This window comes from Arachis ipaensis, chromosome B10 (assembly GCF_059453495.1).
Source record: "Arachis ipaensis isolate K30076 ecotype BB chromosome B10, ASM5945349v1, whole genome shotgun sequence".
Taxonomy (NCBI): domain Eukaryota; kingdom Viridiplantae; phylum Streptophyta; class Magnoliopsida; order Fabales; family Fabaceae; genus Arachis; species Arachis ipaensis.
This window is the reverse complement of record NC_142435.1, coordinates 148,496,069-148,508,366: the sequence shown is the minus strand read 5'-3', so window position 1 is coordinate 148,508,366 and position 12,298 is coordinate 148,496,069. Positions and strand designations below refer to the sequence as shown.

At 26.4% G+C, this 12,298-nt stretch overlaps 2 protein-coding genes across 3 annotated transcripts; both read right to left on the bottom strand.

Annotated features, from left to right (window-relative positions):
- Window positions 1-659: 659 nt before the first annotated feature.
- Window positions 660-5,514, bottom strand: LOC107621223 (protein NRT1/ PTR FAMILY 5.4-like). The gene is made up of 4 exons (XM_016323256.3): window positions 5,361-5,514; window positions 4,788-5,005; window positions 2,660-3,174; window positions 660-1,674 (listed from the first exon to the last, which is right to left on the bottom strand). The coding sequence occupies exons 1-4, from the start codon at window positions 5,458-5,460 to the stop codon at window positions 846-848; spliced, it is 1,662 nt and encodes a 553-aa protein (XP_016178742.1). The 5' UTR covers window positions 5,461-5,514; the 3' UTR covers window positions 660-845.
- Window positions 5,515-7,005: 1,491 nt separating this feature from the next.
- Window positions 7,006-10,918, bottom strand: LOC107622072 (protein NRT1/ PTR FAMILY 5.4-like). Of its 2 annotated transcripts, XM_016323995.3 has the most exons (5): window positions 10,804-10,918; window positions 10,251-10,468; window positions 9,349-9,591; window positions 8,397-8,659; window positions 7,006-7,903 (listed from the first exon to the last, which is right to left on the bottom strand). In XM_016323995.3, the coding sequence occupies exons 1-5, from the start codon at window positions 10,898-10,900 to the stop codon at window positions 7,063-7,065; spliced, it is 1,662 nt and encodes a 553-aa protein (XP_016179481.2). In that variant the 5' UTR covers window positions 10,901-10,918; the 3' UTR covers window positions 7,006-7,062. The 2 variants fall into 2 exon arrangements, with proteins under 2 accessions (XP_016179481.2, XP_016179482.1); XM_016323996.3 differs by lacking the exon at window positions 10,251-10,468 and having other exon boundaries at window positions 10,804-10,875.
- Window positions 10,919-12,298: the final 1,380 nt, after the last annotated feature.

Genomic DNA, 12,298 nt, shown 5'->3' with positions numbered 1-12,298 from the left:
AAGGATGAAAACAACACTTAAAAAACATTTAATAACAAGTTAATATGAATTTTATTAAATGTGTAAATTTAAAATTTTTTAATAAATGATTTTTTTAGGCTCATTATTGATGAAATTTTATTGTCCATTAGTAGGTTTATTCCTCTTCAATTTATTATCTAATTTATTTTTAGAGTAATAAAATAAATAGGTCATTGAGAAATTTTGCATATTCCTTAAAAAAAAGTACCAAGTCATCAATGACCTAGAAATTTACTGCTAAATTTTTTAGAAATTTAATATTTTTTCTTTCAAAAACCTATAAGGTCGTTGAAAAAAAATGAAAAATTTTTCCTATACCTAAAAAGTTGAGTCCGAATTTTTTAAACAAAAGACATCGACGTTGAGATATCGTTTGGGTTATTAATTTTGACAACGTTAACAACGCTATTGTATCGACATAATTTAGATTGATTCACTAATTTGGTGAGGTTAACAGCTACTATGATAAAAATAATCATAAATTCATCTTAGTTGGCTAAACTAAAAAATATAAACTAGATCTCTTACTCCTAAAAAAACGTAAAAAATAAATATAAGATTTATATCATATTCAAATCAACTTCACTTCATAAATAAAAGAGATAAATATATATTTATAGTAATAGGAAGATGAAAGCCTTTATAACTTGTATAATATATATAAAACTAATACATAACACAAATTCAATTATCTTAAATAATATATAACTTGTATTTCATTTCCTTATTACAGTTAACTACCTAGTATAGTTAATCTACTAACTCTCCTCTTAAATGCCCTAATAACTCATCTAAATAACAAAAGCCAAACACCATTATTGATCTTACACATGCACCTTTTTGTAGACAAAACTAATAGACACCAATAAATAAACACCTAAGCTTAGAGCACTTAATCCAGCCAACACCCAATAAAAGTAATCAAGGTGTGCCTTATTCAAATTGTTTCCCACCAACCATTTCCCCCCACTTTTTGAAGTTATTTCCACCACAATATCAATAATACCATTGGCAACAAAATTTCCAACCCCTAAAACGCTTAAAAAGGCGGCAGCGCCGACGCTTCTCATCGCCTCCGGCATCTGAGTATAGAACAATTCTTGAAGTCCAACCACCGCGAACGCATCGGCGACGCCGAGAATAGCATATTGAGGCAGTAACCACCATATACTCATAGGTGAAAAACCTTCGATAGTATTATAATTCTTGTGTTTGTTAGCCGCATTTACTCTTTTGCCCTCCACGAGTGCCGAGACAACCATACAAAGTGTGGAACAAAAAAGACCAATTCCAATCCTTTGTAAAACCGTTATGCCGGATTGATGTCCGGTGAATTTCCGGGCAATTGGGACGAAGACTCGGTCGTAAAATGCGACGGCGAAAAGAATTATAACTCCGACAACGCCTTGAAGCGATGCCGGAGGAATTTGAAAGTTTGGTCCGAGGGAACGGTTCATTGTGCTACCTTGCTTCACAAAAAATGTTGCTAGTTGACTTTGGACAACTACGAACATCAAACAACTTAGCCATATGGGAATTAAACGAAGGACAAGCTTCACTTCTTCAACTTGATTTAATGTGCACAACCTCCATGGATCTCTTGTGTTATTGGCAGCATCATGCTCATCAATGATCATTGCCTTGTCCAAAAATCTGTTAATAAAAGAAAAAAAAAAAACACCTACAAATCATATTTGTTCGTACCAACTCTAATAATACACATTGGATATATAGTCCTATTAGACTTATTTCAAAAAGAGTACATTATTACAATATATTACTATATATTTTATTTCCTATGAGATAAGATTTAAGTTTGTTTTCTAAGGTTTGAATTTTTTTTTTCTATCTATTTTATTTCGTTTTATTTTTGTCTTTAGTTACATTTTTTTAATATTACTTTTTATTTATTATTTCGCTTATTAATTTTCTGCAAATTTCACTCTCAAAACAATATAATTACGATGGTTGCTGTTACCTAAAAGAAGATGATAATAAAAAAAAAATAAGAGTTTAAGTAACATTTTTTTTTAGACACATGATAAAGTTATTAATAATAAAAAATTTTAAATTTTGTTTTTGCAATAAATATAAAATAAATTTATTAAAAATTTAATTTTTTTTTATAAAAACGTTCTCCATTTATCATCTTAATATGTACGCTTAGAATACAAGATAGCAAAATTTATTAGAAAAAGAACACTTTTTTAAAAAAATAATTCTGATTAAAAAATTAAAATAAACTGAAATAAGATCTATAAACAAAAACAAAATAGGATTTAGCTCAAATGGAACTAAAATAATAATTTATCCTTTCAAAAATTTTATGTCTATATTGTGATCCTTTTATAGTTGACCTTGTTGAAATTTAGATTTCGATTTTCAAATGCATTCATTAGCTTTAAAACAAGTTTTTCTTTATATTTATTATTGTCTTTTAAGTTTTACTAACTTGTGTTCAAAAAATATAAGTTAAATATACTATAAAAAATTAATTTTTTTTATGTTTTTAATACATTAAATACATAAAAAATATTAAAAAAATTATTATTATATTTTTAAAATATGTCTTTAGAATATAAATTAATTAAATCCTTATATTTTCTTAAAAACTTTTAATGTCATAATAATTATTTACCTGAATTGATTAGTATGGTCCAATGTAGGAGAAATTGAGTGACCACTTGAATGGAGACAGATCTCATTTTCATACCAATACTTCTCATTGTTTGACGTGTCTTTCACGCGCCACTTCCGGGATGCGGCAACAAAAACTTGTGCAATACTGGTAAATGGGCTTCCTCTTGGGCCTTCTTTTTTGTACCTTTTCATTCCAAGGAAGAAGAATACTAATGCTATGGCCCATATCCCAGGTAGGAGCCCAAGGCCCAAAGTCCATCCAAAATTGTCCTGCAAATAAACCATGAAGAAAACAGCGGAAATGCATGCAATGACTATGACCAAATACCACCAATTGAAGAATGAAGTCTTTGCATTTTTTTGAGATTCTGTTTCTTCATCAAACTGATCAGCAGCAAAGGTTTGAACACATGGCTTGTGGCCGCCGTCGCCGACGGACAACACATAAAGAGATACGAAGAATAGGGCCTCATGCTTCATTACTGACACTGATAGTGTTAATAAAATCATGCCCTGCATCCATGGCAGAAAAATTTTTTATTTTAAAATATGGTTGGACACCGGCAGACACGCGTGTCAGACAAGTGTTGATGAGTGTCGTGTCCGAAATATGTCCGACACGTAGACACGACAACTCAACAAAGTGTTCGTTCTTTATAGATTCATGCATATTTATGTAATCAATTATGCTAGGTGTATATTAAAATCAGTCACTAAAATTAATCATTAGTATAAAATATATTAAAATACAAATATATATTAAAAATAAATTAAATAATATATATTTATATATAATTATATTAATAATTAATTTTAGTGTACAAATAGTATTTATATATTTTTTTCAATTATGCTACTATACACTCTTTATATATTTATATATTTTTATATGAGTGCCAAGAATGTTTGATATCTAACATGTTATCATATTTTATTAATTTGATTTAAGTTTTATTACGTATTGTTATGTTAATAAAAATAAATATTTTTTATATTCACTAATCTTTCAAAAAATAAAACATATACAATATATTTTATACTAAATTCATCAATTTTTTGTATTTAAAAAATATTTATTTTTTTACTATAATAAATAAATAAAAATTTATTGAAAAATATTTTATATTGAATTTAAATTTTTTTTTATTAAATTCGTAATTCAATTAAATGTATCGATACAATATATTTTTTGTGTGTATCTACCAAGAATTTAGTTTGTAGATAATATTAGTATTTTATATTAATATATGTTTTTGACCACGTTCGGTATATCGTTGAACATGATTAAGACATTATTATAATATGCTATAATAATATGTTCTTTTATAAGAAAAATATTAAATATCATTGTAATTTATTATCTATTGTTTTTAAATATTATTTAATATATTTATTTTATATAAAAAATACAATTATTTTTTTTACTAAAAAATATAATTTGTTTTATGGTATTTATTATTACATTTTGAATTAAAAGAAAAAAATTTAATTGTTGACGTGTTTTTTACTTCTTTTGTACAAAACAACATATTATTAATCATCTTATATCTCTAACATTATCTCTAACACCTTGAATTTATTTGATTTTTAAAAAATTTATGCATGGATTATTATCTTTCTTCCATTTCTTTTCTATTATTATTGATAATTTGTTGCATGATCCTATATCTCGTTTGGTGTCTAGAATTGCCCAAGAATATTTGAAGTGAGTCATGTTTATGGTAATGATGAAGCCATAGTTATCTTAAAAGGCGATGGAAATTAAATTTGAATAACCATACTAAATATATATATTAAAATTAATTATTAATATAAAATATATATTAAAATATAATATATATTAAAAATTAGTTAAATTATACATATAATTATACATAAATTAATTTTTAGCGTGAAACATAATAATTTTTAAATTTAAAAGATTGACTAATAATAAAAAGAAATTAAGGACACCTTTAAAAGATGGTGGAAACTCAGGTGCAGTCAACTTCACGTGAAGTTGATAGATGAGAGTTGTCAGATGATTTGACTAATTTGACTAAATTTCCATCTAACGGTTTTCAACTTTACGTGGAGTCGACTGTACCAGAGTTTTCACCTTAAAAGATAGAACGAAAAATACGTACAATGAGGAAAATGAAGGAGGAGATGACGATGGTGTTGAAGCGGCCGAAATAAGAATCGGCGAGGAAGCCACCAAGTAAAGGGAAGAGGGAGGAAACACCGATCCATGTGTTTACATTTTTGGTTGCATCCACTACTGACTCGCCAAGCTCTTTTGTTAGGTATGTTATCAAATTTGCAGACAAACCCATGGAAGTAAATCGCTCTGCAAATTCCACACCTATCCATACAACAAATATCCGATGAAATTACTTATTTCAAAAATTTAAAATAATAAAAAATATAAATAATTGTATTTTTAATGTATTTCTTTATGTAAAGTACATAAATAATTATATTTTTAACATGTATAATTATTAGAGATATAATAATTTATATTTTTTTATTAATTTAAATTTTTAAAAAATACTAGTTTTATGAAATGATATCAGTTTACCATCAAAAGATTTAGAATTTAATTTTTATTATTTTTAAGAGAGAGAAAAAAGTCATTCTATTTCTCTATTTTTGGATTTTTATATTTTTGTCTCTAAATATAAATTAAAAAAAAATAAGAAAAGAAAGAAAAAGCTCACATGTGATGAAGATGGCAGCATGCCAGCCACCCCTTTTGGTGGTTTCAGCGGGGATGTTGCTGTCGTCGTTGGCCATGGTGGTGCCCTCAGTCTGGGCCATAACTATCAAGTTAAGCAATATAGTGTGTAGTATTATCTAGACTCTAATTTAATTAATCTAGATCTTAAGTAGAGCTATTCTATTTATATTGTCAAGTATCGAAAAAAGAAAATTCTATTTATATTATTAATATCAATTTGCACGAAAGAGCATAAATTGAGTATTTTTTGCTTAAAAAGATACAAGTGGGTTGCAGAATCCACTGATGATATAAATTCATCAATAATAAAAAACAAATAATTAAATTCATCACATAAAAACAAAAAAAATACCAGATCAGCAACTTTTCAACGACTAATTAATGCTAAATGTGTTTGTATAAGTATATATTTTAGGGAAAAAATATCATAATAATAGTATATTACATGGTCATTAAATTAAGAAAAAGTATAGATAACCAATAATATTTTTAAATAATGTATGAATAATATAAATTAATAGGGTTAAAAGAGTAAATTAATTTTAAATTTAATTAGTAGCATTAAATTAGAATATAGTATATTTTTATTTGATTGGTGGTTGTTCATGTTGTTCAAGATGGTCATTATTTACCTAGCATTCCCCTTAAATTAATGATGACTAGTAATATATTTAGGGTTGTAAAGACTTAATTTGGTCTTTTAAATTTTAGAGAGTCTTTTAAAGTTAATTCTGTGACCTAGTTTGGTCATTTAATTTTATTTGACCTAAATTTTTTTTTTAATTTAATTGTAATTCAATCTCACACTGATTCCTTAATCATTCACACCTCACGATGATGTCACAAAATAGTGTTTGGAAACTATAATATTTTACAACGTTAAATTTAATAGAATAAATTGAGAAATCAAATGGGGTGGTTGATAAAATTTGAAGACCTAAATTAAGTTTTTATTCTATTTAGTGAGATATTAAATTGATGTTGAATTTTATTTATATGCAAAACAAGATTTTATTGTGGAATAAATTAATATAAAAGATAAGATAAAAATTTATATGTAATTGACTTCATATAAAATTGATAATTAAAAATTATTAGATAATTATTTAATCAAATATGATAAATTATTTAATAGTCTCAACTATCAATATATTTCATATAAATATAATTTCACGCAAGTCTTCACCAAATAATAATAAAATGGTTTAAAGTCCAAAACTTATATATTTCTCTCTCTCTCCCCCTTTATAGAGAGGAGGAAATTTCTATATAATGAATAATAATTCTTCTATTTTTATAGTTATTGTGATAGATTTTTTATAGTGTTAAAGAACAATAATCTAATCTTTTTTATCTTGTTCTAAAATTCTATATTTTACATGACTATTTTAAAGACTAAAATTTATTTTTAATCTTAGCGTGGGGTCAAATAAAATAAATAATAAGAAAAAAACATATGTTTTATTGTATAAAAGAAAAAAAAATTCATTCTAGAAGGACAAATGCTTACTCTGCGCCACTAGAAACAGAGGAAATGCTTAATATGGTTTACAAAAAAAAAATATTTAATTGTCTTTACAAGAAAAAAATAAAATAAAAATACTTATTTATTTATTTTTCTCTACAAAATATATGAGCCTTTATTCAATACTATCCAACATTACAAACACATTAATATTAGTTCAGGACACTGAATTAGGGTTAAGAACCTTTTTGTAAACAAAACCCTTGGCAATCCATAGATAAACACAAAGATTAAGAACACTTAATCCAGCTAGTAACCAATAAAAATAATCCAAATGTGCCTTATTTAGATTATTCCCAAACCATTTTTCACCAATTCTTGAAGTGATTGCCACAATAATAACAATAATAGCATTACTAAAAAAGCTTCCAACACCATAGAGAGTAACAAATGCTGCAGCTCCCAAACTTCTCAATCCCTCCGGCATTTGATCATAAAACAATTCTTGAAGTCCAATAATTGTGAAAACATCAGAAGTTCCAGAAAGAATGTATTGAGGTAGCAACCACCAGATACTGATCGGTAAAATTGAATTCGGATCGTCGATGAGATTATGTTGTTTTGCAACACCAACCCTTTTAGTTTCTACGAGTGCCGAGACAATCATGTTTAGTATAGACAAAAATAGACCGACACCAATCTTTTGCAATAATGTAATACCAGAGTGATGCTTTGTGAACTTTCTAGCAACCGGCACAAAAACTCGGTCGTAGACAGGAATTTCACAGAGCATTACGATTCCAACAAACCCTAGAAGTGATGCCGGAGGGATTTCGAACTTCGATCCTATGTGACGTTGCATTGTGCTACCTTGCTTGGGGAAGAATGTGACTAGTTGGCTTTGGACAACAAAAAACATGACACAACATAGCCATATAGGAATGAGGCGAAGGACAAGCTTTACTTCTTCAACTTGAGTAACTGAACATAGCCTCCATGGATTTCTACTCTTGCTTGAAGCATCATTCTCATCGATCATCATTGCCTTGTTCAAAAATCTATAATATATAGTTTTCAATTTTTGCCGTCAAAAGAAAATAATTTTAAATCGTATTTAACTAGCTAATAATTTAGAACAGTTATTTGTTAAAATAGTTCTTGAAAGATTGCGTATTTGTCAATTTAATTGTTGAAAAATCAAACTCATTAAATTAATTATTGAAAAACACAATAGAAAATTAACTTAGTCGTTCTACTAATTGATGGAAGGGCCAATTGGATTTAAAGTTGTATCTTCAAAATTATTCGAAACATTTTTTATCGCCCACTTAATTTTTTAAAAATGATTTTGACTATTGGCCAAATTTAAAGAAAATAAATACTTCTTCCATTTTAAAATAAGCGTGGCTTTCACTTTTTAAGTTTATTAAAAAATAAATGTATCTAAATAAGTTCTTTATCTAGATACACAAACTTTTCAATGAATTTCAAAAGTGAAAACGATACTTATTTTAAAACGAAGAGAATACCGAAAAAATAATAAAAACTCACTTGAGGTGATGAGTGTGTTCCAAAGTTGGAAGTGGATGATGGTCATCATCAAGACCATAATAACACAAAGAAGTGTCATTGGTTGGTAAGTGGTTTAGGCGCCATTTGAGAGATGCAGCAACAAGAACTTGGGCAATTGTAGTGAAGGGACTCCCTTTAGGGTTTTCCCTTTTATACCTTTTTGTTCCAATCAAAAACACTGCTATTGCCACTATCCACACCCCTACTGGCAACCCTAGTCCTACCGTCCACCCAATATTGTCCTACATGATATCCAAAAATAATAGTTAAGATATCAATATACGTTGTTATAAACAATTTAATTAAATATGTTAAATTATTTTAAATGAAAATATGTTCATGTGAATGGTTATTATTTTTTTTATTTTTATCGGATCTTATCATCTATGCATATGTATGCATAGATGATAAGATCCGATAAAAATAAAAAAAAATAATAATCATTCATAATCTTAATATGTACGATTTTTTTTAAAAATACTCATAATGTTTAATTTTATTAATAATGTTTTTTATTTATATCTAAAATGCCTTTGGACATTAACTTTGTTTAAAACATTAAAGACAAAATTTAAAACGTCAATGAATATATAATTTTGACATAAATAAAAAATTTTAGGAACAAAATTGAATGAAATTAAATATTACAGGTATTTTTTTAAAAAATTGCACACAATAGGAATAAAAAAACATATTTTACCCTGTTAAAAACAAACTTTTGTAATCTCTATTTTCCGTCTCTTTTTCAATTTTTTTTTTATAGATATTCACGAATAACTTTTGTCAAACTAACCACATCGAGCCGACTACCTTTAAATGGTGAAATTTATATATAACTTTTAACCATTAAATTATAATTGATTCTGAATTTTTATATTACATCATTTTAAATTAATTAACAAAAATATGGAGCCATAAAGAATGAGATTACCTGTACATAAACAATAAAGAAGACGGCAGAAGAGTTGGCAAGTACTACAACCAAATACCAATAATTAAAGAAAGAGCTCTTGGCTTCCCTTTGCTCCTCTTTCTCTTCATCAAACTGATCCGCCGCAAAAGGTTGAACGCACGACTTAATTCCGCCGTCTCCGACGGAGAACACATAAAGTGCGACAAAAAAGAGCTTATCGTGCTTCAAAATGGACACTGAAAGTGTCATGAAAGTCATGCCCTGCTAACATCAAGTTATTGTTAAATCACTTTTTTTTATGTATATTTTGTATTATATTTCAATGTGAATTGTATACGGTGGTTGATTTTGATATACATATAACAAAAAAATATATCCATTTTATAGGTGTAATTTAAAAATATTAAGTGTATACTTAAATCAACTACCAGTATATTTGTATATAAATACATGTATAATTTAATTTATTTGTAATGTATGTTTTGTATTTCGATGTGTATTCTGTACTGATAACTAATTTTAATTACTGATTTTAGTGTATACCTAATATGATTATATCCAATTACATTGATTAAAAAATTTATAAAAGAAAAAAATGACCGTAACAAATACCAAAAAAAAAATCTATAACTTCTGTTTGGATGATTAGCCTGTAATGAATACCCATCAAATATAATAAAAGTTAAATAAAAATAAAATATTAAGGATTATATGTTTAGAACTACTTAGGTTGATTAAGTAGGTAGGCATTAACTATATGAAACTATAGTGCAGAGGTGTGAACGATATAAGTTATAATCACACCATAATTAAATTAGAAACACAAAATTAATAAAGAAAATAATCAATTATAAGTAATAAAAATAAAAAATATTAAAAATATTTAGATATGTTGGAGTTGAAATTTATGAATTATGTACCAAGAGATAAATGAAGGAGGATATAGTGACAGTTTTGAAGCGACCAATGTAAGAATCAGCGATGAAAGCACCAAGCAAAGGGAAGATGGACGAAACAAAAACCCAAGTGTTTATGTTTTTTGTTGCTTCAATTAGGGTTTCTTGAAGCTCATTTGTTAGGTATGTGATCAAATTTGATGACAACCCTATAAAGGCAAATTGTTGTGCAAATTCAACACCTACAAAAAATAAAATAAAAATAATTATTGTATATAAAGAAGAAGAAAAAAAGTTGAAAGAATACAATCATTTAATTTGTTACAAAATGTTGTAATATTGTGTATGTTTGAGACGTTGTTAATTTTTCGTGCAGTAATCATAGTTTAACCGTAAAAAACTTAAATCATAAGAGATTTTATATTATTATCTTATGATATATAATAATTATGAAATTTCAAGGTTTAATGATCCATGATGACATCCAAAACCTAATAATCAAACTTAAACATTTAATTCTTTGACAATGACAAAAAAAAATCAAAATTTTTAAACATCAATGAAGTGAAATACTCACTGATAATGAACCTTGCAGCATGCCAGCCACCTTTCATGGTTTTGGGGTGGGGTTGGAGGAGGTGCTTGCTTGTGTCACTATTGGAGCTTCTTTCCATGATATATAATGACCAAATTAATAGAAGAAGGAAAAAAAGAAGAGAAAATATATTTACTATATACAGTATATTTATATTTATAGTAGTTAGTACTATATAGACACAAACCGAAGACAATAAATTAATGTAGCCTTAGTTTGGAAACTAATTTCGATGGATAATTAATTAGGGGGTAGTTAATTAGTAATTTTTTTTAAGAAATATAAATTTAAATTATTATAAAAAATATTTAAAATTTAATAAAAAATATCTAAAATCAAATAACAACAAATATTTAAAATAATTGTAAAATTATTTTATAAAAAAATCTAAAATATAAAAAAAAACATCCAAATTTAATGTAGCCTTAGTTTGGAAATATGCGTAAAAAAGTTTAATTTTAAAGTATTAACAATATAAAATATTTTACACAGTTGTGTAATTATATCCGTTATTTTGAATGACTATTCACGTGATCAATATGAAAGATAGTTATTTTTACTGTAATTAAATACACGTATAAAACTATTTTAGAGTGATAGTGCATCAAAATTAAATTTATATTATTATTAATTTATCTAAGGATTCTCTCAATTAAATATTTATCTTTATGAGGATAAGGTCAAAGATTTCTGTTTTGGACAAATAAATGGGAATCTATTTTATATTAAAATTAATTTTGGTTTTAATTTTGTTGACCACCATTATTATTTCTATACCATTGACTAATTAAATGCACTTTATTTGTACTTATTAAATCAATTTTTCCTTTGGATTTTTGCATTAGAATTATTACTCCATTTTTAGTCAACTCACCTGACACACGAAATTAGAGATATTCGAATTGGAGACGAAAATAGGCAAAAAATCACTCTGAGGAATTATGAGAATATGGAGAGGAATATTTTTCTATTATTAAAAATGGAAATTGAGATTAAAAAAAAAAAATTTCAGTGTGTGAGGTGGGAAATGGAGTGTTCCTCATCTCTATTTTTCTATATTGTCATTTCTACACACAATACAAACATTCCAAGGTAGTATTAAGATTGTTGTTGGTATTGGTCATGGAAGCAATGAATCAAGAATAAATATAGAGAACCATTTTTTAATTAGTCGATATTAGGGGTTTTTTATTATAAATTATTTTTAACCTATTTTTGGAGGGTTTAGAGTTAAAATATATGAGAATTAGATTTAAAAATTAGAATTTAAAATTTAAAATTTTAAAAAATTAATTGATATTAGTCGAAAAATAACTCCCTATTTGAACTCACCAATAAAATGCAAAACAAATTTTTGTTTTTATTGCATTTTTTTGACAAATAAATTGTTCGACATTCTTCCTCGCCTCACAAATCTCAAACCTATATTATCAGTCAAAATTAATCCTAAAATAAGTAAGAATTAACTAAATTTCAA

Excerpts from the sequence above, each read along its gene's own strand:
- LOC107621223 (XM_016323256.3), bottom strand. The coding sequence starts at position 5,460 with ATGGCCCAGACTGAGGGCACCACCATGGCCAACGACGACAGCAACATC. Across the intron at positions 3,175-4,787 it reads CCTCCTTCATTTTCCTCATT|GGCATGATTTTATTAACACT; the intron begins GTACGTATTTTT and ends CCATGGATGCAG. Across the intron at positions 1,675-2,659 it reads GACCATACTAATCAATTCAG|ATTTTTGGACAAGGCAATGA; the intron begins GTAAATAATTAT and ends TTTTATTAACAG.
- LOC107622072 (XM_016323995.3), bottom strand. The coding sequence starts at position 10,900 with ATGGAAAGAAGCTCCAATAGTGACACAAGCAAGCACCTCCTCCAACCC. Across the intron at positions 10,469-10,803 it reads TGCTGCAAGGTTCATTATCA|GTGTTGAATTTGCACAACAA; the intron begins GTGAGTATTTCA and ends TATTTTTTGTAG. Across the intron at positions 8,660-9,348 it reads TCTTTATTGTTTATGTACAG|GACAATATTGGGTGGACGGT; the intron begins GTAATCTCATTC and ends GATATCATGTAG.